At 37.3% G+C, this 27,960-nt stretch overlaps 1 protein-coding gene and 1 long non-coding RNA gene across 5 annotated transcripts in view; both read right to left on the reverse strand.

Moving 5' to 3' along the window:
- EPHA3 (EPH receptor A3) overlaps nucleotides 1–27,960 on the reverse strand; it is a 237,752-nt gene that overhangs the window by 172,799 nt on the left and 36,993 nt on the right. The window contains exon 1 of one of the 4 annotated variants that reach the window (XM_084511167.1): nucleotides 14,375–14,536. The exons of the other annotated variants lie outside the window; for them this stretch is intronic. Coding sequence (XP_084367293.1) covers nucleotides 14,375–14,380 — 6 coding nt within the window. The 5' untranslated portion in view covers nucleotides 14,381–14,536. Of the gene's footprint in view, nucleotides 1–14,374; nucleotides 14,537–27,960 lie in introns of those variants that run through there. 4 annotated transcript variants of the gene reach the window in all.
- LOC311432750 lies at nucleotides 16,995–20,159 on the reverse strand. The gene is made up of 2 exons (XR_014690289.1): nucleotides 20,112–20,159; nucleotides 16,995–19,465 (listed from the first exon to the last, which is right to left on the reverse strand). It is a non-coding gene; the product is annotated as an uncharacterized lncRNA (long non-coding RNA).

Consider the following 27,960-nt stretch of genomic DNA (forward strand, 5'->3'; position numbering starts at 1 on the left):
CTTCTGTGAGATAAGTCCAGAGAATAGTATTTTTACTGGTACATTCACTACCTGAAAAGTGGTAGCACTAAGAAGGAACAATCCCATTGTGCAAGGCATAATAGGAATACGTAAGAATGCTTGTCTCTGCCCAAAAAAGCTTTCAGTCTGAATGATATATGCTATTTTATAGCATGAATTATCACAGCGAGAAGTATACAATGCATCTCAAAACAGAACTTCAGGTTTTATCAATTTAATTGTCCTGATTTCCAGTAACTACACATCAGAAAACTTAAGCAGACATTTCTGTAACATTTGAATGCAGATACTTGTACATACAAATGGGCAGTCAGTTTTCATGCCACTTTTTTCTGAAAACTACCCAACAACTTAGCTAAGAAGACATAAACTGGATGGAGTTTGGATAAAACCTTTCCATTTGTGCTACTAGCATTCACCAACTAGCAATACCCTGCTAGCAGAAAATACACATCAGAAATAATCCCAGGAAATAGGACAGAGTAAAATTGTTCACACAATTAACTTACTGGTAAAAACAGAAACCTGACCCTGTTTGGGGGCAATGTAGAACTAGAGACAGATTCAAGGAAACAGCTTTGGCAGAGATAGCAGAGAGAGGTTGGAACGAAGTGTTAGAAGAACACCTTGTGAAAAGCATTGTTCGTCTTCATTGCTTAAAAAAGTATGTTACAAAAAACATTTTGTGTTTTCTGTCTTGATATGAAAAATATTAAAGATAGCACAAAATGAAGACTTATGAAATGGTAATTTATATAATTTAAGCTAACCTGTACCTTTTTTTTTTTTTTTTTTTTTTTGGGGGGGGGGGGGGAGGTTACTTTAGCCAGAAAGTTCTGATTAAACATCCATAATCTTACTACTCTTGTCCTGTAGAAGTAAAACGCTTTATTTAGCACTCATGGGAAAAAATGAAAGCACACAATGGACAATCTGAAAGTCAGTCACTTCTGAGTATAGTGTAACATAATACAGAATATAACAGGAAATATTTCATTGCCTGACAACTTCTTATCAGACCGCTCTCTCGCCATTTTTTTTTCCAATTAAGATCGAATTTTCTTAACAGTAACTTCTTTGGGTATTCTGCCGTTTTTATCTTTGCTTTGCTTCTCCTTGGATGCTTTCTCACTTTATAAGGAGAGGAGAGTGGGGCTTGCACAATCCAGCAGCCCTGAAGTGATACGAAACATTTGCCTGCTCACTCCGACAGCAAAGCTCCTTTAAGTACACTTTGCATAAACAGACCTCTAACAGCCTTGCAATTATCAGCAATTTGAATCAAGTGACCAACACAAAGGTTAACCTGGAGTAAAAGAAAGCTTGGCAACTAATTAATATGTCAAAGTAGCACTCTCTCTTCCAAAAGAGTTAATGAAGCTTATGAAGGACACATGCGTGCCTTTTGGCGTGCAGGCCAGCCTGTGGAGTGTGGTGTGGCTGACATTGGTTCACTTGCAGTTTACCTACCAGCCTGCTGGTAGATAAAAGAAAAAAAAAAAAAAAAAGGAATTAGGGTTAGTGTACTGCAGCTCTGGCTGGTTCCTGTGTATTAGGAATTACTGCGCGTGGCTGGCCCCACAGCGAGCTCCTTGCCACTAACCAAAGAGCAGGGGGACAGATGATAAAAGAGGCGTATCCACTACGGAGAAAACCATTTCATAATCACCTCCTCAACAGAGTTTCTTACTTACACTAAGCTTCCAATCAGAAAGAACCAATACCCAGTCCCAGGCTGTTGCCTTAGAGAAATTATCCTCTGCATTTTGCTTTTTGGGAAATGAGTACGCTGTATGATAAAAAAAATATCTAGTAACTTCAAATTACATGGATGTCTACACCAAAATATTTGCCCATAGCAAAATAAAACCATGTGAAATACTGCTTATAGATGCAAGTTAGGGAGAGCAACTTTACAAGTCAACAAATCAATTACTCTTGCTTCTATGACTATATAAAAATCCAGTCAGTTTTAGGACCACTGTATACCCTTTGAGGACTAAATTATTTACTTAAGTCTGCTAATAATCCCCACTTTTATTAAACAGATTTTTTTTAGGTGGCTGCAAGAGAAATAGTAATTTCTCCCAGACTTAGGGTTTAGTTTTTCCCTCCAGAAAGCAAATTAGGGCTATAAAGAAGTTCTAAGCTGTCAAATACGTCCAATTTCACTCCTTGCATAAGGAAAACAAAAAAAAAGAATAATTGATATTTAATTCTTTTTAAGTGTAAAAAACACCTATAAAAAAAAAAACAAACACATTCTTTTACAGTAGGTCTATTACGACTCTGCATGGCAGCCCTAACTTCACACACTCAGAGTTCCCTTCTGATCATTTTCAGCAGTTAATTCTGTTTCCATGGATGCCTGCATGTACCTTGGGACACCATGACATTGAACCTGCCAGGCTTCCACCTGCAAATACATTACTCAGGACAGCAGGCATTCCCAATACCATTTTCATGCTTCAAGTGACAGAACTATCAATTCATCTTATTAATCATCAGCTGAGAAATCTCAATTTTCATGATTTTGACCCATTGACAAATTAAAAAGAAATATGCACCATGACTCAGGTTGTACTGTGTACTGTGTCAGGTAAGCTGGCTCTGAAGAGGTGCCCAGAGGAATCTGACTGAGGAACATACCTACTTAGAATCAAAAGGCTCCTCAATGGTCTTTTTTCCTAGCTGGGATGAACAACAGTAGAAGTGAACTGTTATAAAAGAAAGGCACCAGGAAGAAAACAAATCTGAACTTCCTAAATTCCCAAGCCATCCTTGGGACAAGACAGACAATCATTGGGACAAGACATATCCATTGTAAAGTGCTTTTAGGCTTTTTCACAAGATATTTGCACGTGCAAAATATCCACAAGAAAACATCCAACCTCAAGAAAAAGGCTAGTGAGCCTAGAGAGATGACATTCTAGAAGCACAATATACTCCACCTAACTCCTACATTGTACACATCCTACAAGAACCTCATCAGGCATTTAGGGAATAAGAAACTACATGAAGTGATTTCACACATCTTTCAGTTCAAGTCAGATCTGCATGCGAATTGACACTTGTGGAATCAGACATAACACACTTCGGAGAACTCTGAGTTCACAGACTAGTAGACAGGATTCAGCTCTTCACACATGACTTCCTCTGCAAAGGACAGAAATAAAGGTGTTGTAATCTGGTTCCCCAAGAAACAAGGCTTACATAATTATGCCAACCCCAATCTACACTGCCCTCCATTAACTTTTGAATCTCTTGGCCAATTTCAACTACATTTTAGAAGAGTGGTGTCTCAAAGGATGTCTATAGGTTTTGTGAAATCCAATGGACAGGTAAAAGAAGGAAAAACAAAGTCCCTTTTGAAGGGTAAGGCTACAGTGTGACTGGACAGCTGCATGCTTCGCCAGCCATCCCTTTAGTGTGAGCACACACATCCACACACTTTTTGATCCAGAGTCCAACAGAAGAGGTCTGTCCAATGCCCACTGGTGTTTGTGAAGGAAGACAAGTTTGAAGTGAGGAGCTAGTGTATATGGAAACCAATTTGAAACTCTACAGAACGAATAGCGATGGATGCTAAAGTAATGGCACTAATATGAAGGAGAGACAGACACCACAGGACAGCTGCGGGCAAGCAAGGAATAGAAGATGAATCTGTAGAAAATAAAAAAGGCTTTTTTCTGCCACTTGCATACCAAGCTGCCAAGTTTAATTGTCCAGGTGTAATTCAGTAACTCTGACAAAAGCCTGAATTTCATTACATTTTAAGCCATTGCACATAAAGTACAGTTGAGTGAACAGAGGCAGGCATTAGCATTTTGCAACATCTGGCAAGATTTTCAAAAGGGTGGAAACATACATAAACTTTGTGATTATAAACAGCTTAAACAACTTAGAAGTGTCCATAACCTATTTTTTTCTTATTCCTTTTAGTTTGAAGAACCATTCATCCAGTGCTCTGAGCATAATCTTTTGTAAATTACTGCACCATCAGGTAACACTTTTGCCTACCAAGAAACAGTATCCTTGCTCCATCAACCCCGTAATGCCTGGTTGTCCTGGGATGCATGGATGAGGCAAGATGCTTGGCTCGCCAAGCATCAAAAGATCTGGACAGTGTAGAAGACACATAATAGGCTGATTCCAGCTATTAACTCTGCGTAAAAGCTACTAATGTTTACTGAGCAAAAATATCTCTACCAATCCTTAAAAGACAGAAATTAAGAGAATAGCATCATTTCCTCTCATTCTTCACAGAGCCACTGAAATGCCAATCAACTGCATGCTCCTCGAGACATGGAAATCTAACTCTGCTCTGCTGTGCATATGCATTATGATACAGCCTAATTAGGTGATTATACATTTTTCCCCCCAGGACCTTTGCTATCCAGGAGAGTGCAAAACTATGCTGAACAGTAAGATCTGGTCTGGATTCAGGTACTTGTAGGGAGTGCCAGTTTGCAGGGCAATCAAAAGTCGTGTTCCCCGTTCTGGCTGCAGGCCAAGATGTCCCTGCATTTGATACAGAGGATATAGAGCATCCACCCTGACACACCTTGGGATCTCTCCTCCGAAGGAAGCCAAGTCTGCAGAGAGACAGAGCCTGAGCACGGTCAGGGGCTTACCAGCCCCAAGGATAGACAGAGTCCAAAATGAAGACACCGAAAATAGGCTCTCAGCAGCCTGCCATCTCAAAGTCCTTGCTCAGGTGTTGATCCAGTAGCCTCCGGACTGTGATGAGTTTTGCTTCCAGGATCTCTGGCAGGCAAAACGATACAAAATGATTCATACCCATTTAACATTTTGCGTCACTGAGTGTAGAAAGCAAATGGTGCTTATGCAGCAAGTCAGCACTTAGTATTTGGGCCTACTTTTGTTTTTGTTGTTTAAACCTTTCAACAAACCTGTTTAGGAGCTCTGAACGCTCAATATTTGCTTTCCTTAGTCACCTCCCACACTACTAAACACCACAAAGCAGATCTCAGGAGCACTGAGACAAAAGCACAAGCAACCAGTCAACCTTTGGGGTTATTTTGCTTAGCTAGGCCCAACGTTTCTTTGAATCCCTTAATGTGGCCACACTCTGCCTAAGGCATCCACAGCCCACTGCAGTTCTGTTCTGGCCACCATCTACGCACGTCTAAGTTCCTGGGGAAACATCCGTATTCTCATCACTGGAACATCACTAATTGCAGACAGAAGCAGAATACTCACCGAACTCTTCCTATTTGAGTCTGCATGGCATTTAGAAAGCAATCAAATGCCTAAGCATCACCAAGAAACTCCTTTAAAACAGAGGACATGCAGCAGTAGCTGACAAGCTGGAAAACTTAAATCCTCAATGTAACAGCTTTACCTGAAATACCTAGAGACAAGAGAAGAAAAAAACAGCTCACCTCCTAACATATCAGTTCTTCTGTCAAAATTTTAACTAGCAATTTGGCCTCAAAACCCTTTCTTTACTGATGCACTTATTTCAGAGACCTTTACTGCCAGCATTACACCTTCAGGGTAGGGTTCAGAAAATGGTCTCCACAGGAAGACCACCCAGCCATAGTTCAGGCAGTGAGTCATTGGTCTGAACGCTGCTTTGTGCCCTCCTCTTGGTTTATTCAATTTATTTTACAAATGAAAACCTGCTAAGAGTTCTCACTTGTCCAACAAGATAAAAATGAGCTATCTTGGGTACACTAATTGAAACGTGTTGTTTCCCCTCTTCATTAAACACTTTCATTTTAAAAGAGCCTCATATTCATCCTCATCTACAAGCATGTAAAGCCGATTACCTAGACGAGAAATGAAGCACGCAAGCCAGAAAAAGAAACAAACAATCCTGAAGACTCTCGAAGCGTTGTTAACTAAGTTACAACATGCAAATCAGACTGGAATCTTTTTGTTTCTGCTTTTACTTCTCCCTGAGTAATGACATACAGCTGTATTTACGCTGCTAAATATTTATGTAAAACGGGCCTGCAACCTGTGTAAGATAAGCAATGCATTTTGCTGTTGGAACATTAACATTTGGCTTCTCTGCCCTGTGTGCTCAAAACGTTCCGCCTTCATATTCCCTTCATTCTCTTTGCACTGAATATTTGCACACACAGTCTGCAGAACTGTTTCGTGTTTGCAATGCTAGAATTCCTCGCTGCACTTTGATCAGGGCACAGTGAGTGGTAATTTTCTACCTTGAGCATGTCAGCCTAATAAAACGAACAAACTGTTCCCAGTCACAGAGATTTAAAAACAAAAAATCCACAGTTGCCGAAGTTATCTGCTTCTTATCAAGATCCATGTTTGGCACCAGATGCATTTGATTCATTCATCATTGTCAGGGCACTCGCACACTAATTATTTCAAATTGTTTCCTCAGGCAGAGGTCTAGGACAAATGCAAGCAAGCCAAAAATAGCAGTTATGAATAATTATGCATAATTTACCTCAAGGCCTGGGCCAGTCTATCTTGCCACCTGTGATCTGGACTGATTGTGGACTTCAAATTAGTTCAAGATTACTTTTTTTTTTTTTTTTTTAATACAATGCCAACATTTAACCTTTCTACAAGTAGCTTTCTGATGCTTTAAATATTTCTAATGAAATGCCAATAGGATCCCTCCTTTTCCTTTTTATTTTTATTTTTTTTAAATCCTTTCAATTTCACAACCCAGAAAGTATAATAATAGGAAAAAATTCAGAGACAAGGTCAGCACATGCAACCTAATGGTAAGGCTAAGGAATGAGGTACTAGGCAAAGCACATTCCTTCCTCTGCAATCTCGAAGTCAGCTCTGATGCTCCAAAACTAAACCGCTTTCAGACCCTAGAACTTTCTCTATTACCCTTTATGGAGAAAGAAAGAGAACTATCCTAATACCAATGTTTCAAACAAACAAAAAAAGATTGATGACACACTTGCCCCTGCAAATTCAGAAGTATATATTTAACTTTATAGATAACAAACTCATTAATTTCAATGGATCCAAAGAAGTGTGTGATTAAGGTGTGGAAGGTTTTTGTAGAACTTTTTTGCCTCCTTTCACTCATTGTGCTGAATGTACATTCCACCTTGGTGTAGCACTTTAAGCATTAAAGCTGTATGTTTCAAACCAGCATAGCTGAAAGAAAACCCACCCTAAAGGTTTCCTACCAGGAGAAGAAACACGAGTCATACCAGAAACTGAGAAGCGTACATATCACTGATAATTCAGAAAGACCATTCCAGTTTGGGAACACAGTACAGATGTTTCACTTCTATAGAGATGACTAAAAATATGTAACAGCTAAAGCCATCCATGCAGAAATCAGATGTATTGCTTACTCAGGGAGAACCATCTATGAATTCCTCCACTCAGGTATGAATACACAGACCTCTCAGGGAGGATAAAGACTCCACTGTTGAATAAACAGCACAAGACATGCAAGAACCAGTCCAGCTATGTTCTAAAGTTGCTTACGCTACAGATGCACTTATGCATTTTCCTGATTCTAAACAACAGAAAAATATCAAAGTAGAGAAATATTAACTAAAAGAAAAAAAATACATTCAGTAACAAAGTTTAAGATATTAATAAAAAATGCAAAACAAACAGAAAAATATGCCTTCCATCTGTCTTTCAGATAGCTCCTTTTTTCAAAGTATTATTTACAAATAGCTCTTCTGTTAAAATCAGGTAGTCATAAGATACTAGTGGATGAAGTTCACACTGTCTGAACAGCTCTCAAGCTTGACAAGAGACAAAACAAACTACTGGGTTTCAAATTAGAGCTTACTAAGTTTCATCAACAGGAGAAGGAAAAACAAAGTTTACATTCCTGCCACCATACACAAAATTTGCAATTGAAATGCACGTAGAAACTAGAATCTAATAAAGCAGAAGAACAAATATTAATTTTTAAAAGCTGTGCAATGTAATGCGGAAAAATCTGTGACACGATTGAAATGACACAAAAAATGAATGCTCTTAAAATGATATTTTTTCTTTGCCATGCTGTGATTTTAAAGCAGTGAAACTAATGAAAAATACAAGTTCCATAAAATGAAAGCATTACAAGTTGACGTGGACAACTGTAGTAGCATGTATGTTGAAATTGGTTATTTAAATCTTAATTTGGCTTAATCTGGTTTATATGGAGTCACATATTTTAGAAATGCAAGGTTAAGTTTATAATGGACATTGCTTAAAATGTGTATGAAAAACATTTCATGAAACTTCCTTTTGTTCACTAAATCAAGTGATCTGGAGTTGGATACAACCACACTGTGAAAACCGAAACTTAGAAGGGTTCTTACATCTCCCGTGCAAGGATGATTTCCTTTGATGATGTCAAAATATGAAAACAAATATTTTCCCCTCAAGTGATAGTGCCTAGCACTTCCTACTTACTGTATAAAATGTTTTTTCCTCCTTTCAATTACTTCCAAATTATCAGAATTTGGTGGAAGTTCAGTTTTATGTACAAACAGGATGCAAGCAACGAATGCATCATTAGTGAACTGTTACTTTCAAGAAGAACAATAATTTTTCAAACATTTTGGATACAATTGAGACAACTGAATCACTCATTTCACTTCAGAAATCCTATTGCAACCACTGTTAATTCACACACATGCCCATTCTCACAAATAGTCACTTAAACAGGTGCTTTTCAGCAGTGAAGGTCAAGTGAAACACTTTTTAGTCTCCCTCAAATGATAACTACACTTCCATCAGTTCAAAACTGACCAGTGAATTCGCTTTTGTCTGTTAACAGGAGGGGATCCATGCTGGGAGAGAACCAAAGGGAAAAAAAAAAAAAAATCAGGTAGACTGAGTTAGAAAGCTATCTATTTTTGCTAAACAGAGCAATGATCAAATGATCACGCAACAGCTAATTAAAGAGCAAACAAATACAAAAGGAACTATTTCTTATGATTCTCTAGAGTAAAATTCAAAAAGTACTCATTTACTCATTTAAAAGAAATCCCATTAAGAAATAAAAGACTGATTATTAGCAAATAATTCATAACAGGGAGACGTATAAAGCAGACTGCAAGAGGTCTCCCAGAGGAAACCCCATTAGCTGGAATTTTAAAATTAGGTTGAACAACGTATTAGAATATGTACTTGTGGGATCCAAGCCTGCTCCTCTAGGGGATGGAAAAATATCCTTTTATGTCTATAATTTTCCCAGTTTAGTTGGGTTTAGTTTGCTCCTGTGTGTGATAGCTAGTTAGAAGGTCTGAAATGAAAATACCTATTCCTATAAAAAAGCTACAAAGCAGTCTAATACTATAAAAAGCACCCCCTGACCACAATTCTTACAGGCCTATTAACTTCTCTCTAAGAAGCCCACAATAGCAAGCTTTAAAAGCATTAAAGAGGAGTATTGAATATGTAGATACTATTGCAATATCTGCTCAGCTTACACACATTGCTGCAGTAGCGAGGCAGAACTACCAGAGGTTAGTCCTGAGGGGAATAGGTTTGCTGCTTGCTCGAAATCTCCCCTCCAACCTGTGGGGAATCCTACAAAGCTGGGGTACCCAGCTACAGTCCTATTTGAACTCTTTTCTATCTATAGAATTCTCTTTGTGTACTTTCTCAGATCAGATAAGAGGAGAGGGATGCAAAGATAAACTGAAGACATACTACCTAGACCTACTATCTTTTTTGAGGGGAAAGTAATGAGCCTTTGTACCAATCCCTAAAAAAGTACTTCTGCTTCTGATCCACCTGTTCCCTTTCAACCTAATGCTGTGTCTTACAGCTCTCCCAGCGCTCATTTTTAGTACTAGAATTACCTACAAATATTTTCTCCCTATTTTATTACATCCAGATATTGTTTAGGAACTAATGAAATCTTACCATAAAACCAGTTAATACAACAAATTATACTCTGAGCTCCACTATAACATCTCAGTCACCTTACATAAATAACACTGACTACTGTCAGGACATTTCACAAAACAAACACATTCAGTTAGTCAGCTGTGGTGGCACCAATACTACTGGACTATTTTTCCCCCTACACAACTCAGTTTTTCTCCAAACACTGCTCCTTTCAAGAGGCTTTACTTCACATCTTTTCAGTGCTATGCCCTCAAATTCCTTATCATAAAACATCTGCTTTGAGTAAACCAGTATTTATAGAAGAAAATACAATCCTGTTCATTGCGTTCACACATGAAGGCTAAAAACAACAGGACAATGAAGTATCAGGTATTTATGACAAACTCCGGGACAAATTCCGAGATGCTGTGAAATGCTGTGTCAGTTACCCAGAGCTAAGTGCGTAAAATTTAGGGTGCAGAGGTGTGGCTGATCGTAAGAAACAGACAAACTGCCCCAGAAAAATACAACAGGGGGCTATTTCATGATCTTAAAACAGCCTGTACTTCAGTTTTCTGGGAAAACCTGGGAGACTGTGCATCCAATTCTGCATTGCACTGTTGCCTCTACCATGGCCACAGACACAAATACACCTAAAGAATGCTTTAGGAGAGAACTAGGGACATTTGTCTTGGCATTCAAGACCCGTGGGCAGTAAGTTCAGAGAGCAAGAGAAAACCAGAGAAACTGACAAAGCCCCATCTCTCACTCACATGCAAAATTTGTCACTGTTTGACCTTCAATTGTCTCTATTTTTTTATTTTTTTTTATTTTTTTTTTTATCTGCAAGTCGTTTCCAGGCTAATTTCCCATTTTCATTTTTCTACATCCGTGCTGCAGCTTCTGAGTATAGTAAATATCTCTCTTTTTTTGATATATAATCTCCTTTAATATCCTGTCTTCTCTTATCACACCACAGTCCTCCCCTGTTGAATATTGTCTTCGAATTTTTCATGATACAAGCTTTAACAGCTATGGATGTGATTGAAATACAACGTTAACTACTTTGATCCTACAAAAACCTTGTATGGAGGGTCATGTTCATTCTTCATGCTTATGCAAATTTAAAAATGACAAGAAAATTATTTTAGTGTCAAGCTGCAAGTCATAAAAGACAACACCAAAAATGATTCTTTTGTCTGTTTTCCTCTGATGTATGATATACAGTTACTTGACCATGAAAGGAGATGAATAAGCATTTTAAGTCAAATACATGCAATAAAATGCTAAAACTCTAAAATGTGTTGTGTCGTTATGACAGCTGATAAATATATCAGCCATAAACATATCGTGGTTACACGGTGTACAGATCACGTTTCACAAATGAATAGTGAAATTGCAAACAATTTTGTAGAGGATTGCAAGGTGTTACATAATACTGAACAGCAATCCTCAATCCTCCATGATAAAACACATTTTTTCTTCCTAAAATGAGTCCCTCACCCACTGGAACATTTAATTTTTGCTACTTCTTTCAGATTTTTGCTGGGATAATTACATCAAAGTCCAACATTTGCATTGCCTGAATTGAAGCTCTGCTTTGAGAGAATTCCAGCTAAGCTTACACGTGCTAAAGCATTTGTGGTGTATTTTGAATCTCACAACTTATTTTTCCTGTCCCCAGGTTCCAGGAACCGCAGTATTCCACTCTGTGGTACACTCTATATAATAATATAGACAAATGCTTATATTTGGTCACAGAAGCTCAAATACATGGATTTTGCTGCAAGTTACCCTTTGACATTCTTGAGGTTGCCTAAAGATATAGCTCACACAAGTTTCTGCATGTGTAGGTCCAATTCCCTACTAAATTTATTTAATGATTCCGGTGAAGCATCCTTAAATTACTAGTTAATTTTAAACAAAACTGCCTACCTTAAGCTCTTTACTGGTATCCAATTTACTCATTGAAAGTGATAACAAAAGATTATCTTGTAGTTTAGAATGTGTCAAACTACATTAACAGAAAATTAAAGCATTTTTTCTTAGTTGCAAGAAACCTGCAAAATTAGCCTGACACAATGAAGTGCTGTATCAACAGAACAGCTTTATTAAGTCAGGATTCTAGATAGATTTGTTCACTTCTGTGTGGTGACTGCCTGAGAAGAAAATGTGATTTTATTAACAATATTCTAAAATAACCATTTGTTCTCTTACAACGAGGAAAGCATGTGGTAAAATAGAAGAAAACCAAACAAAACTAGAACTGCTTAAACACCAGTGTAACTACAGCATATAAGAGCTGTTCCTCTGAAATCAACTGAGTAATGTTATGGTAAAAGGTAGAATTATTGAGATCAGACTTGCACCCAAAGAATTTCCTATTAATATTTAAATCAACAAAGAAGAAAAAAAAATCACTAAAGAGCACACACATATTCAAAACCCTTCAGACGCTATGATTATAGCTGCTATTGAAATTATGCTGCAGCCCTGGAAAAGCTCATTGCAAATTACCTGTCAGTCACAAACACATTCTGTTCTCATGACTTTGATATCCTAAATGGATTTACTTCAACACTACCAGAAGACTCCATGCCAGGAGTTCACAGAATGAAACCAAGTCCCATACACCAACCCATAGTAGGACCTACATAAGAACCACTCTGTGTTATACTGAAATCGATTCAGATTAGAACTGTTAAATCAACGCCACTGCAAGTTACTCGTGTACAACAGTAACAGTTCCTTCTCTTCCCTCAAGAAATACTCATTTTACTACACTCTACTGCTAGAAACTAGAATTAGATCAGGCTTAAAATATGGAATATCACCCTCTGTCTCTTAAAACTAAGTTGCCATGATCAAAAGTACTATGAATCTAAACTTGATAAATTTGACTTTTTCCTCAATGCACACCATAGGTCTACATCTCACCTGAAACTATTACGAGGTCTGAAATGCCCATTATTTTTAAGAAAAAAATCCAACCCCAAAAGGATTTTGTACAATATGTGACAATATGATAGCCAATATTGTGTTTTTTTCTCCTTCACTATGGAAGTGACACTGGAGAGGTATTTATATGGCTATTCCTTGCAGCCAGCCCTTAAAACAGATCTGAATGGATCAGGGGAATACCAAAAAAGCTCTGAACAGTATGTACAACAGTTTTGCTATGCCTACAAGCACCAAATAGCTAGAGGTAATTTTATGAAAAACTAACATTAAACTGAACACTGTTGTGATGTCTAATTGCAGCCTATACTGCAATTTAAATTGCAAAGTTTATAAAATAAAACACATTTATGTGATTTGATGATTTTTCAAAGAAGCTATTTGAAACTATTCAGAGCCATGAAATGAAAGCAATAAACTTAATGGAAATAGATCAGTGAATATAGAGCAAGTAAAATGATCCAGGCAGAGGAATTTATCACCCAGATTTTACCTCTGCATACATAGTGAGACTTTTATACATATAATCATTGAAAAAGTCTAATTTTGCTATGCAGACTTCTGAAGCAAGACATTTGATAAAGACTTAATTTCTCAGATAAAAATTAGAAGGAAAATAGTCCAGACCAAATCACCTAACGCCAGCGAAGCCAAACGAATTGTTCACAATAGTAAGAAGAGCGAGGCCAGAATGCTCACTTCTCTCTTCACATTAAGAAATAAAAAACTCAAGTTAGAAGGAATAACCTTTAAGAGCAATAAGAAAGCAGTCAAAATCTGGAAGACAGATATCACGTTGCACATTGTCAATACATTACAGTACGAGATCAATGACTATTAAGTTAATTTCACATTCATTCCAGAACCATAAATCATAAAGAACTCGATATCAATACACTGATCTGATCTGCAGCTTTCATTTGAATTAAACTGAATTATTTTAATACTTAATACTTTCTTTGGGAATGGTACGACTTTTTTTTTAATTTCCAGTAAAATAAAATTTGGTTTCCAAGACTTGACAGTGGTTCCTTCAATTCACGTTTGCTGCTATTGACTGCTCTGCGACAGCAACACACTGCTTTGCACTGCAGGTTCTAATGTAATAAACATTAGTTTATGACAAAATATCCATATTTCATGGTCTTTTAAGAGATTCTTTTTAAAATCAGTTTGCATATACTTAAAATCCTGGACAGGATGAAAAGATGAGATTTGTATAGCAAACTGTAACAATAAATATCCTTGATCTGTGAGATATTTTTGTATTGAGTGCCATATACTTCAGCTAATGATTTTAACCAAATGCCATAAGCTATTACCAGGCTCCCAGAGCTGCTGGTGGGAGAGGAACATTATTACTATTTTTAAGTGACTGGTAACAGCTCCTACTCCAAGCAGAAATTTCTACTCAAAAAGCAGAGCTACCATGTTAGCATATGGCACTAAGCACCAGTACATCAGTCCATCAGCAGAAAATCTTTTGTAAGGCAGACTTTCTGCAATGGAAGTGATGAAAATTTCCCTGTTATTGATTTAATCGAATTACTAAAACATGTAATACATGTTCCCTAGAACTTACCTGCATCTCCAGAGTAGGAAGTTACAACAATGTACTTGTCCTCTGCAACCTGGTAGCAAGTCAGGACTTTTTGTACTGGCTGCCAGTCAAGGCCATCAGTAACATGGAGAACAGCTTTTCTTTTCGCTCTTACACTGCTACAGCACAAGCGAGAGGCAAAACAAAAACCCTTGTCCTCAAAAGAATTCACAAATTACAAAACTGCCAGCACCTGAGACTCCTCTTGAATGGTAACTGACAGCTGCTGGTGCTACCATCCTCAAAGTACAAAGCACGACCTTATTCCACAACTGAGAGATCTTCCACAGCTTAGCACATCATAAACAAACACAGAAGGAACTAAATAACATCACATGGGAACAAACTCTTCTTCCACAAAATTTGTCTAAAATGCTTGACTCTAAACTTTTAAACTGATACATTGCATTCACAAACATAAAAAAATAAAATAAAATTGACAGAAGAGCCTGTTACAGATCAAAGTATTGGTTTCTGCAGAAAATCAACAGCAGAAACTTCACCTCTGTTTCTGTCCTGGGGGACTAGGGACAAGAAACAGAAAGAGAAGACGACAAGAGGGAACTTCAGTCTGCATGATGCAACCACTTGCATTCCAGTTTAAATCCCAAAATATTGCTTTTAATGAAGGGGTAGATCCCTCTCACAAGATGTCTGTGATACATATCTGTGATACGTATCACAGACATCTGATAAAGTAAAATTCTTCAGCAAACTAACTCCCACAGCACCCAAACATTAATACTCTAGAAAATTCCCTAGAAAAGGCAATCTGCATGCCATTAAACTATGCAGACACTTTCCCTGCATCCTCAGTTCTCACTCACGCCTTGCTTTTTTCTGCTTCCTACACATACATGGAGGTCTTTGCTCCCTGCACCCTTCTCTCCTTCCAGTACAAGCTGCATTGCTGGCGCAAGAATATTGCTCTAAATGAGCTGCTAGAAAGCTCTGTGTGACAAGTCATGCAAGCTAAAGGAAAAATGGCATGTGCCTCAGTTGGAAGTCTTAATAAGGAAAGCAAAACATGTAGAAAGATGAACGGACAGACCGAAAAAACACTTGCACTCGGAAAAATGCAAGCTGACATTTAAGGACATAAGTGAGAACTAGATTCACTTTTACTAAGTTCCCTGACGGCTGCTGACATGTGATTTCATCTTCATACCACTGCATTTTAGGAACGCTCTGAAAGAGGTGCAGTTTCTTTTGACAGATCCACGGGGAAAGGAAATGGGATAACTTTTATGTTACCAAAATGTTTCATATTTCTTCCCCAAATCTAGAGAAAATCCTTCTCTTATGCAAAGCAGAAAGAAATCTAAAAACCCCTTAAAGAATACCAAAGCAACAACTTCCCATAGCCAAGTGGACTCAGGCAATTCTTGAATAAATGGACAGATCTAATACAAGTTATACTGCACACATACATCCTACATCATGGTCTGATATCCAATCCTTCTACAACTGTGACTATACCATCCTTTTGTCTCTGTCAGAATCAATTTAGGCAAAAACTTAATTTTCACAAGGTATACGGTTTTCTCTTCAGCTTTCCAGAAACAATCTTTGTGAAACTATGGCTGAAAGCCCCTGAAAATTAATTCATGAAACAAACTCATTATAAACCAAAACTGTCAAGATTTATGCAGTTTGCAGATAACAAGCATGTGCTGTAAGGCTATGAAATAGGTATGTGTGTTTGTATGCTGAAAAGGCTGCATACGGTATCAACTACACACAACTTTGCACATCCATCATCTGCATTTTCAACTACTTCATGAGGCAAAAAAGTGAGTGTGCGGATGGATCATAAACCTATCCGCATTTATGTGACCTTCAGAGAAAGAAGGCCACAGAGAGCTTCTACTAGGTTCATAACAATGGGGACAAATAATTGTAATTTTGCTATATATGGTAATATTTTTGGACAGAATTGTGTACTCATTCGAACCATTAAGATCTCTGCTAAACCTTAGAATAAAGTAATCTTAAGAAATAAAAAGTAAAAAAAAAAATAAAATAGTAGAGAAGTGGTTTTGAACAGCACATGATATCCCAATTTTTCTTTTCTTTTTTTTTTTTTTTAATCACACTTTTCATTGAACACCAGAGAAACAACAGACCTGCAAATACAGAGCAACGCAGACTGCTTTAAAGCCACTGATAAGCTTTTACAAGCACTGTTTTTTAAAAATCAGAGCTGATAGCAAGTTTGTATTTCATCAACTAAACCAAACTTTTGAAAGTTAGATAGGGCTGCTATGGGAAGAGACACCACTCTGAGAACAACCCCCTCGTCTCCACCTTTGGGGAGCATGGAAAGCCCTTTGGAGAGAAAGAACCATCTTGCCATAAAGACCATGGGCATGAACCACATGTGGATTCTCTTCTGCTGGTTTAACAAACAGCAGGAGAAAGCTGCTGGCTGTCTTTCTCAGCATACAGGTTGCTCATACATAGCTGTATATTTTAATGTAAGATTGCTTAGACAAATGCAAATGCTCTATGATCTCTTCAGCTTGAAGCTTGTCTTTTGTTCAGAACCCAAATATTTCATATAGCAACATAGTACATTCCTTTTTCTTTCTATTTTCCATCATTTTTCCTGCTTCATCCACAAAAATGGATACTTAATTTTGTTTTTTCCTCCATCTTCCTGAATTTACTGTCTGGGGCTCTTCTCCTTAATTCCATCTCCTTCTGTGCAACATTTGCTGTTGACCTCTATTACATTGCTATCACCTACAGCATCTGTTACCTACTGGTTTTCCCCCATAGTATTTCCCACTCCTTTCCATGCACAAAATGCCAAGGGTCACCAAAACAAGCTAAAGCTAAACCATTGCCACGGTCAGTTACACCAATATGATCTTTCTTGCATTACTCTTGGTTTACACATTTTTAGAGATTTGTGGATATAGAAACAACTCTTTAATTTAATTTTGGTTTTATGCAAATTCTATGTTAATCAAATTATCCTGGATTATTTCTAAGGATGCTTCACTATTTTTTTTTTTTTTGTATTGCCTTGTTTCTCTCAGATACTACAATATGTCTTTATTATTTATTTCGACCTTTTGGCAGTCTTACTGTATTGTCATTTTAATATTGTCATTAACCATTCCATAACCTTTCCAGTCTCCCAACACACTACGGATGGCTTGCTCACACAACCCATCAGTGATTGCTTATTACATTTCTGTATTCATCCTCTCTTCACAGCAAATATATTTAATAGCCGTTTTGAACCAATGATTTCTCTTCAGACACTTAGTTCACCTCTGTCCTTTCCAGACATGACTTTACCCCACTGAATGTCATGTCACAAAATGTGCTGCCAAATTATAACAGTTTATATTCATTTTGGTTCATCACGTTTACAAACCATTGCTCACATTTAGGATGACAGAGGTAGGAAATAAAAACGGCATTATACAGTCTCTTGTTCAGTACAGGAGCATTACTTGCACATAGCTGTGTTTTACTCTTAGTTACAATGTAAATCCAACAATTCTTATGACTAATATGGGTTCATGTGTAGGTTAACATTAACTTCAGTACACTACAGACCTTTGAGCTCTGTCCAGCTTCCAGACTGTCCAATGTGACAGTTGATATAATAAAAGTAATTGTCTCCTGCTAAGAAGTAAGTTTAGACCATTTACCTCGGTCACTATTGTAGACATCCTTTTCATTATTCCTTTCATTTTTCTATATAAACCTTTTCAACTACTCCACATTGTTAAAACCATACAGACAGGAAGTTAAGTATGTCAGCTATCAGAATGGTCGTGGCGTTGCTTGTGAGGCCACAGAGCAAAGACCACCTAACATCATCTTGTCATCTGACATATTTAACCTAAAAAAGTCTTCTGTTACATATATATTCTGGGCACTTCCCACTGCCACCTCCACTATTTTAGTCCTGTAACACTTCCCTCTGTATCATTAAGATATTGCAGACGTGGTGTCCTGTTCCCCCCACCCCCCCAGTAATTTTCAAATGCTGTTAATACTTTTTTTTTTTTTTTTGGTTTTGCTTTGTTTTATTGGGATGCAGAATCACATTTTGGTGGAAAATACAGTAAACACATGCACACATTCCTCTCAAATGCAGAATCACATACTTGAGATCTTCAGAAGGATTTTAATTGCTGTGAATACAAACACTGACTTTCAAGCATACACATACTTGTAACACTTTTTAAATTCCAATCAAGTACTATGGTACCACACCTCAGAAATCCACCAAAGGCAAAGGAAGTTTGCTAGAACAAAAAATTTCTTTGCATGTGAGAAATGAACAAGTCTGACTTTGTGTCTTTTTTTTGTTTGTTTTTAATCTGGTGCTCCTCTGACTGTGCTTAGAGACGCAGAGCTTTATCTAGAGGCTCTTCCTGAGCTGGACATTTTTAATGGCTGTCTTCCACATAGGTATGTAAATCATTAACGAAGTCGACTACAACTTTTGAGTGGAGCAGCTCAGTGAAAGCCCTTCTCACATGACCCATGTAGGAATTAAATGTGGCAGGATGCAATTCTAACACTGAAACTGTAAATTCTTTTTTTTTTAATCATATATTTTAATAATCATTTTTAGTAATGCAGTGCATGTGAGCATGCATCTGCATACACACAGATATAGGTCCCAGAGATGCACACCAACGCCACATTCAGAGAACATCCCTGCATTGTCATCACTTTCCCCAGGATCTCACAAGATGACTTCAAACCACGTGAACCTTTGATAGAAGGCTATCAACAAATCAAGTGAAGAATGCATGTGTCTCAAAAGAATAGCTAATGTATACAGTCATATACATAAAACTGTTCCCCCAACTTTGAGAACACACAGAATTAATTCTTGCAATCCATAGCAAAGCACTGGAGACAACCTCTACACTGTTTCCATCCTTTTGGGACTTCAGCAGAGTCTCGGTCTGGCATTTAACTGCATTCTGCAGACTCCTCCCATGCAGTTGGTACAATGTGGATGTATGAAACAAGACGAAAAAAGTTGGATCGAAGTGTTTGCTGGCAAGAAATACAGAGAAGATTTGTGTCTTTTTCCTGTAAGGACAAAGGAGGGAAGTTTAATGGTAAAAAGGTAAGTTGAATGGAATGCTATCACACATAGTTTTGTTTTTCTCCCTGCTTTTGTTTTGTTTTATAAATAAAGGAATACAAATCGTAAGCAGACTGATTCTTGTCTATTTCCTAGGTCTCTTCCGGATGAGGACCTTTTACTGAATTTGAACATGAGAATAATAAGAAAAAGAGATGCAAGTTTTTAATTCAAAATCTCTGTTTTACAAAAGAATGCAAAAGGAAGGCTTGAATTTGTATATTTAAATCAGTTTTTCCAAACAAGGCATAACCAAATAGAAAAAAGCCAGTGCCCTTCTTACTAAATGAATTTGATTTATAAATAAAACACATTGCAAGTGGCCATGCCAAAACTTGTTTACATTTGGTCACAGTACTGCCTTTAACTCAACTAGTAAACTAGGTTAAACAAACACACATCACATTTGACCAGTGTTTGTAAATAATTCTAACATGCACCAGTTAAAATGCATATGGTTTTTAAAAAGTTCATTTCCAAACATGTCAGAAACAATTAAATATAGATTTTATATATAACATAAAATAGGATGGCAAGCAATCCTGCAAACTTCTGTACATCAGTCAGATGCAAAAGAATCTGAGGGCATACCTTCAGTTCAGATGCTTCCTTGCCCCTTTGTTGAATTCTTTCAGTTTCTAAAAGGACATAAACCTGAACAGATTATGTACTTTAAAAGACGTATAGTCTTTTACACCACCTATACAGAGATCTGCCATTCTTCCTATTAAAACAGAACTCTTAATCAAGTGAAACCGTATTTTCTTTGCTCAGTCCTCGAAGTCACCACTTTTTAACCTACACAACACAAATTGCAGACTTTTCAATTTGCATCTCTATTAATAAGTGGTTTAACAATATAAGTTAGCTCTGAGTTCAATACTGCCCTCCACCTTCTAAATTAAGACATTGCACTAGTGCAGTCACATGCAACTGAATTCTCAAGATTTAGTATGCCACACATCTATCAGTTTTCCTAAAACTTTTAAAACACCAAAACTCCACGTTCACTTTCTGTTTCCATAATTTTCTCCTTTTCTGCTTTCATTTTAGTTATGAATGCTTTAAAACCACAAACTCCTCAGGGGCTCAGAAGTGGGGTAACCCACAATCCACCTTCTGTTACTGCATTAGAAAGACAATGCACAACCATCTCTTAAAATAGTGTGTAAACTGAAGATCTCACAGTAGTGAACTTAAGTAACTGGTTTGGTTCCACAATTTGGGAACTGTTGTTGGGAGCTCCATGCTTTAAAGCCAATACCCCTGTTTATTTGCATGCATTAGTTTTCAGCCTACAAGACAGAAATTATGCAGAAGTCATATTGTCCTAGCAAATCAGTCATGCAGTTCAGTTTCCACCTGGGCTGCATGTTCATTTTGTGCGTGGACTACTTCTCCACCCACCTGTCCTTCAACTGCATCATACTGTTCTAACAGTCTCATTAGTGTTCACCCCTCCGGATGGTTTCATCGTAAGAGGATGTTCTAATCTGAAAACCATTTACTTCTGAATATACACTGCTAAATTACAGTGCCAGCAGGAGAAGCACAGCTCAGCCTCTCCTCTAAACATTTAGTCAGGCTAAAACACTTCGACATAAATGCTCTACAGTTCAAACATTTATTACAAGGTTTCAGAGTAAAATTAAATTACTGTCATGGATACATTACATTTATTAATAAACCGTCACAGGAATATTAAAGAAAGTTAAACAGGTAACACAAGGATATCAGGGAATATAAACGCTCAAGTTCCAGTAGCAATGTTTGCTTTGCCAGGTTACACATCCCGTAAGTTTGATGGAATGCACTGCACATAATGTATGAAACTACACAGCCACGAAGAAAATTAACTTCTGAAGTTCTGGTTGGGATTTTAATTTTGCGCTCTGTGAAAAGCGGAAAAGCAAGGATCCTGTTTATTTGAACTCCTAGCAAATATTTACACAGAGGTTCGGGAAGGCAGAGGTTTGAAGAGGTGACAGGCACAAACATTACTGCAGTTTGAAGGAAGGAGTCAAAGGGATGCTAGGAGTTAATCCAAGCTCTTTCCTTCAGAAGCAGAAGCCAAAGGGTCCTACCTCGCTTCTGGAAGACAAAGGCTGTTGTGGTATCTTCTTTCCCATGCAACAGTAGGGAATAAAGATCTGTGTCTTCCAGATGGAAGGCAGCAAAAATAGCTCCACCAGCAGTTTAAATGTGGGTTGCTTTCTGCAGATTTCAATCTGGAGTCTTCACTCGCCCTCACACCTAACACCTCTCTCCACATATGCTTTGACTGTTTACTGTCATTCCACCCAGAGATCTCATCTTCACTGCAGTTTAGCTTCCATTATTACTTCATCCCTCTTTTTTTTTGTGCCCTATTCACCCTGTGGAAACATTTGTTTGCCTTTTTTAAAAACAGGCAAACAAAGCAACAAACCACTCAAAACAAAAAGGTATTGTCCTTAAAATGCTCCTGGCCACAGAATCTTACATGAAATCTCCCCTTCAGGCAGAAAATACAAGCTTAAGATCTTTGACTATCATGGAAAATGTTTGTCAGCTTGGAAAAGAAAACTTTCCAATTCTAGACAAATTTATCTTCCCTCACAAGAGGTTTTGGAAAACAAGCTAGTGTAGAACGAGACTTATAATTTGTAGGAGCTGTGGAGACCTAAGCGACAGTATGCTGTTACTATCTCTTCCCAAGGAATCTTAACTCCTCCAAAACCCATTTTGGTTCTACTTGTCAAACCTCTAGGTGGTAAAGGGCACACACCTAAAATAAAATGTGATGTTGCTAAACAAGGTACCTACACTGCTGCTTCATCCTATTCTTGGATCCTTTCTGCCATCCTAGTAGGCATTGTCTGCATGTTCATCGGTAAGCATAGCATTGCAACTAATAAGACTGCTCAATACCAAGACGGGAGAAAAAACACATGAAGTGAGGAAGAAGGGTTTATTCAAAGTCTTGTAAAGAGAAAGCCAGGCAATGATCTAATTGCAGACTTCAAAATCTTGAAGGGGGCTTAACACAGCCAAACTCTCCTCAGTAGAAGCAGATGGTATATGAGAAAATGGCATCAAACTGTGTCTTGAGAAATGCCAACAGGTATCAGGCAGAAGCCTGTCACTCAGAAGACTGCAGCATTAGAACAGGCTGCCTGCAGGGCCTGAGGAATCTCCACCTCAGAGGCTTCCTGGATTCCACTAATACAACACTGTAGCTGCATTAGCAAGGGTCCTGCGTTGAGCAGGAGGCTGGATGGACTAGGTGGCCTCCTTTAAACTCTTCCAAAAGATTTCTTCATTTCTCCATTTCTCTGATAACCTACACGTCTGAAAATGAGACATTTCAATATCAAAGTTTAAGAAAAGATACCAAGTGAAAAGTAGATTCTGAATTACATCACTCTGCAGCCTGATTCACAAACAACACTGACATTTTCAACCAGTTATAGGGCACAATCAGACCTTGAAGCACATAATCCACCAGAACTTTTTGTCTGTATCAGTGAAGTTTAAACAAACCCTAAATAAAGATTGTTCATTAAAATCTACCTGAAATGCTCTAAGTCAAAGAATTGATAAAGTATTTAAAAAAAAAAAAAAAAAAAAAAGACAACCGTATCTCCTACCATTCCCTAGCATTTCTGTACTGAAAGCTCACATCTAATATAGAAAGCTTCAGTAATACAACTACTGCAAGCAATTATTGTCCTGTAGATTTAAAGATTCACTTTGGGATTTTTATTTATGTCCTTTAGAAATGAGAATATAGACAGAGCGATTCCTCTTTTTCCCTGAAGCCTGACTAAAATCAATCGCCAGCCCTTGAGGAAGGATGACATTGACTACCCCTACTTGTCTAATGCAACAGCACACAAAACACAGAGCAGCACAGCACTAGCCCATATGTACACGTGCTAGCAGGCAACTATCAACCGTTCTGCGTGTCTTAAGTTATCCTTTTGGGCCTCTGCAAATCCAACAGCTGAAATACAGTTCTGGTCTGTGGGACATGGAGGAATAGCAGTTATGAAGGGCAAAGTGACACACGGACAAAAGGACCAAGTGACCCAAATAAATCTCCTGGGTTTCATCACTATGTTATGCCTAAAACAACATCTAGGCACAATGCAGAGAGCCTGTTTTGGTGGTGATGGCCCACAGGTGCTGACAGGGTGGCAGCCCGCCCATAGCCCCACGGCCATTCCTCCACACCACACAGCTCCTCACCAGCCCTCAGGGCTGCAGCTGATGGAGGCCGAGGGGAAGGACGCTTGGTTAGGAAATCTGCAAACACAATCTTTGGGCTGTTTTAGTAAAATGTTTAATAAAAACAGCCTGAGGTGTGGGGAGTTGAATTGACATGTGCCTCTCCTGCCTGCAGACTGCTGCAGTCTCAGCCTCATCCTTTCAGCATGAGACCCAGTAAGTCATCAGTGCACTTACACCTCTACGTCTCAATACCTTTTAAAAGTCATTTTAAATTTCCTGACAGAAAATACTGTACTATATAATACTCACTTCATGTTATTTTTCAGAAATCTAAAAAAAAATAAAAAAAATAAAATTAAAAAAAAAAAGACCTACCAAAAGTATTTAGACTGTAAAAAATAATGCACAAATCCGGGAATGCTACCTGGCATAAACATTTTTAGTCATTTTTAAATTGAGATTATAATTAGCATTATCTTCTAGATGTTGTAAAAGCAGGCTTAAAACCAACTGCAGCGTGCCCCTTTGATAAATAATGTAGCATTCCATGACAGTTACTCTATTAACTTTGTTTTATTCTCCTTTATGTGAATAAATTCAGTACAACAGAAAATGAACAAAATTATAGAGTAAGCATTTCTTTACAAAGAGAAAAATATCTAATGGTGATCAAGCCACTTGAGAGAACTTCTCACAAATGGCCTGCATTTATGCTGACAGGGCTGACAGAAATAAAACTCTGCCCATGAGGGGAATGATGTTGTTTCTAAGCTTTGAAAGCTAAAAAGAAAAAAAAAAAAAAAAGCAAGCTGAAGTATCTGCAATTCCAAATCTAAATACGATCTTTAAAGTCTGGGAATAGAAGCCAGAACTTATTTCTTCTTTTTTTTTTTTTTTCCTTTTATAGGAAACCACAGAGAACTGATACCCAACCTTCAGCAACCCACCACCAGTCAGTAAAATGACTGATGAGGCTAATATGTTTTTTTCTCAATAATTATCATTATAAAAATGGAACAACGGCACTGCACTTATTTTACATTTAGCTGGTTTTCTGTTGTTTCTATTTAAAAAGAAAGGAAAAAAGGCTCTCCCCCCCCAGTGATGACATCATAGAATCTTTGTTAATGTTAATGAGAAATTAGCACACTTTTCACTTTACGTTAAATTAAAAGCTATTTTTAAATAGCACCAAACTGCAGTATTTTTATGATCATACTGAATTTTTCAAATAAATAGACAAGAGACTACAATTTTCAAATCAATATGTATAAAGAATATTCCAGTGCACCACATCTTAAAACCACATTTCTTTCTCATAACAATGACTAACAACTTATAGCAAGAAAGTTGTAAATACAATTTTGAATTAATGCTGCAATCTCAAACTTTAAAAGCATTTCTCCCATTTGTTCAGACAACTCCACCTAAATTTTTGCATTTAAATTTCCCTTTTAAATGCAGCTGAGATTGAGCATAAAATCTAACAGAAGTCAAAGCCAGCTAAAGCGTATCTGAGCTCCATTTTTATTCTGGAATGCTCGCATACTGCTTCTGTAGACTACAAAACTTTCATATTATGTTCAGAAAGCAGGATTGATCAGTGTGGTCATTAGTCTAACACTATTCATATAATCAACACAACCATCTCACATATCTCATAGCTTTAAATTACTACTAACAGCAGCTATCAGAAAGGGGAAAAAGTACAATACAAATACTTTTTATTTTTCACCCATCACATTCAGAGTTAGTGTAAAGGAAGCATCCACAGACTTGAGTATTCTGATTCAGGGCTGTGAATCTGAACGAATAGATTTTAGTCCAGGCAGATTTCTAAACACCTCTGCAAAACTAAATCATTCACTTTATATCTTATGAATAAAAATATGATCCAAGTTGTTTTTTTGTTTTTTTGTTTTTCTTTTCTACTGGAATAAATGTCTGTGAAGGACAAAGAGCATTTTTGATTACAGGAAATCAGAGGTGAAAGGAAGAGTTTGTGAGAACTATAGTAAAAATGATCCTTTAAGACACTTTTATTATTCTGAAGAAAGAAGAATAAAATGAAAGGAAAGTACTTTCAACGTAAACCAAAAGCAGATATTTAAGTTGAAAAAAAAAATCAGAATATATTAACAAAAAACATTTTCTCAATCAGTTATTCAGAGCAAGACAAAACAAAGTCTACGATTCACAAAAACAGAATCCCTAGTGGTTAGTTTGACTTTCAGTCACCAAAATAGTCTGCTTAAATTTCAGACCTGATACACAAGCCCTGAAAAGCAGAGTGACAGTAGGAAATATATAAAATTGTAAGGAGACCAGACCTCAGGCAAAACATACATAAATCCTGGTTTTAACAGAATGTTAACAGAAGTACTAAGGAAATTCCACTGCTAACAAGTAGGAAAAAGAAAATGTATTACATGCCCATTTTCATTTTGGCAGCAAAGTACTTATTTTTGCATTTTAGAGAGATATTTTTCAGTTTCAATCTTCTGTCTTACTCTGATTGTTTGATAATGTTTTTGGTACATTTTGAAACATATATTCACTACCACCTTGTGAGTTTGGTAACACTCCCCACTTCAAATACAGTATCACTTAAAAGTTGACAAGAGTGGTGTCTCAGACAAAACTAAATAAATTTATGTATATATACAAATGAAGATGCCAATCAGTATTGAAAGAAAACTAAATTTAGGTGAGTTCACAAGTTTTTGTATTTGTTGGCCAGTTTCAAGTTCAGCTTAAGGCTGAGCTGTCCTAAGATTCTGCAGGGGTGTGAAAACCAAGGACATGTAAGGTAAAGGAACTTTCTGTGTACCCAGCTGAAGGTACGCCTGAAGCATGACACCAGGAAACCCACCCGCAATAAGGACCTCCTGCAAGAAAAGCTTCAATCACAGGACGCAATGAACCACAAGACACAAAGCTGCAGGGAAACAAGCCTCATTATTTCCAGTACTCATGGACGTACTGGAATTAATCTTGAAAACTTCTGTCATATAAACAGAAAAACTTTCTGTTCCTAATGAGCTAAATAACTGATTCCTGAATGCAGTTAATCCAAGTGCAGCCTAATCACAGGCAAAACGTAACTGTGCCCAAATTTTTCTATGCCTTCGTCTAGTCACAAGCAATAGCCAAATACTTATTTACTGAGACTTTTCTTCAATTGCAATATCACACAAAAAAGGGCCAAAAAGTTTTTACATTAGCAGACTATTGCATCCAGAATAAATGCAGCCAGGGAGACTCGTTTTCGTGGGTAGGCAGTAACAGGGACTAAGGTGACAAACTACTTTCAGGCTTTTGAAATGTAAGAAAAGAGACATTTTCCTCATTTACACTTAAGATTTTTGATTCTAACCCAATTCTGGTTCATGGAAAAACTCTCATCAATCTCCAACATGCATGTTCTGGCCTTCCTCGCATAACACAAACTATTACAGAAACAGGGAATGTTATCCTTCCCTCGTCTTAATACTTACTAAAGTTTCCATTACTGAGATCCACATCTCGCTTTGTCCAAATGATCATGAGAACAAGCACTAAGAAAAAGCAAATTATTCACACCACATTTCCAAAACACTTCAGTGTACAGTCAGCAGCTGAAATATGTGCCCCAAAGTTTACCATAATGAGCACACCCAGATATTGAGTCAGACGGATCTGAAGAAACTCAGGGACCTAAAAAAACTTCTCTCATAGTTTCTCTCATAATTAAAGGCTGTATCTTTGTTTCCCAAGCATTATTTTAAATTTTTGCCCACAATTTACTAACTGTGATCATGTATAGATATGGTTTTGTTTGTTTTAAAATAATTATCTATTACTTGATAACAATAAATTCCAGAGCATTCTTTTCTCTAACTACAAGAAAAAAAATATATGAAAAAAGAAGATTAACATTTACTTTTCAACCAACTACCCAAAGAAAAGCAGCCAGGAAATTTCCAATCCATAAATACACATGATAAACATGTAAATATCAAGTCACAACTTGGGCGCCAGCATAACAATGCACTGCAATTACGTCAAAGACATTTTTCCAAACTTCCCAAAGAACATGGAGATAGATTCAAAGTACAAACATCTTTCTTAATAAAAAAATCATACCGAAACCAATACAACGACTCACATGAATATGCAGAGCAGGATTTAGACTCTACTCTTTTTGTCCTGTATGAATTATCCATCACATTTCTATTGTGCATTATTG

The sequence above is a fragment of the Aythya ferina genome (genome assembly GCF_964211825.1).
Source record: "Aythya ferina genome assembly, chromosome: 1".
Lineage (NCBI taxonomy): Eukaryota > Metazoa > Chordata > Aves > Anseriformes > Anatidae > Aythya > Aythya ferina.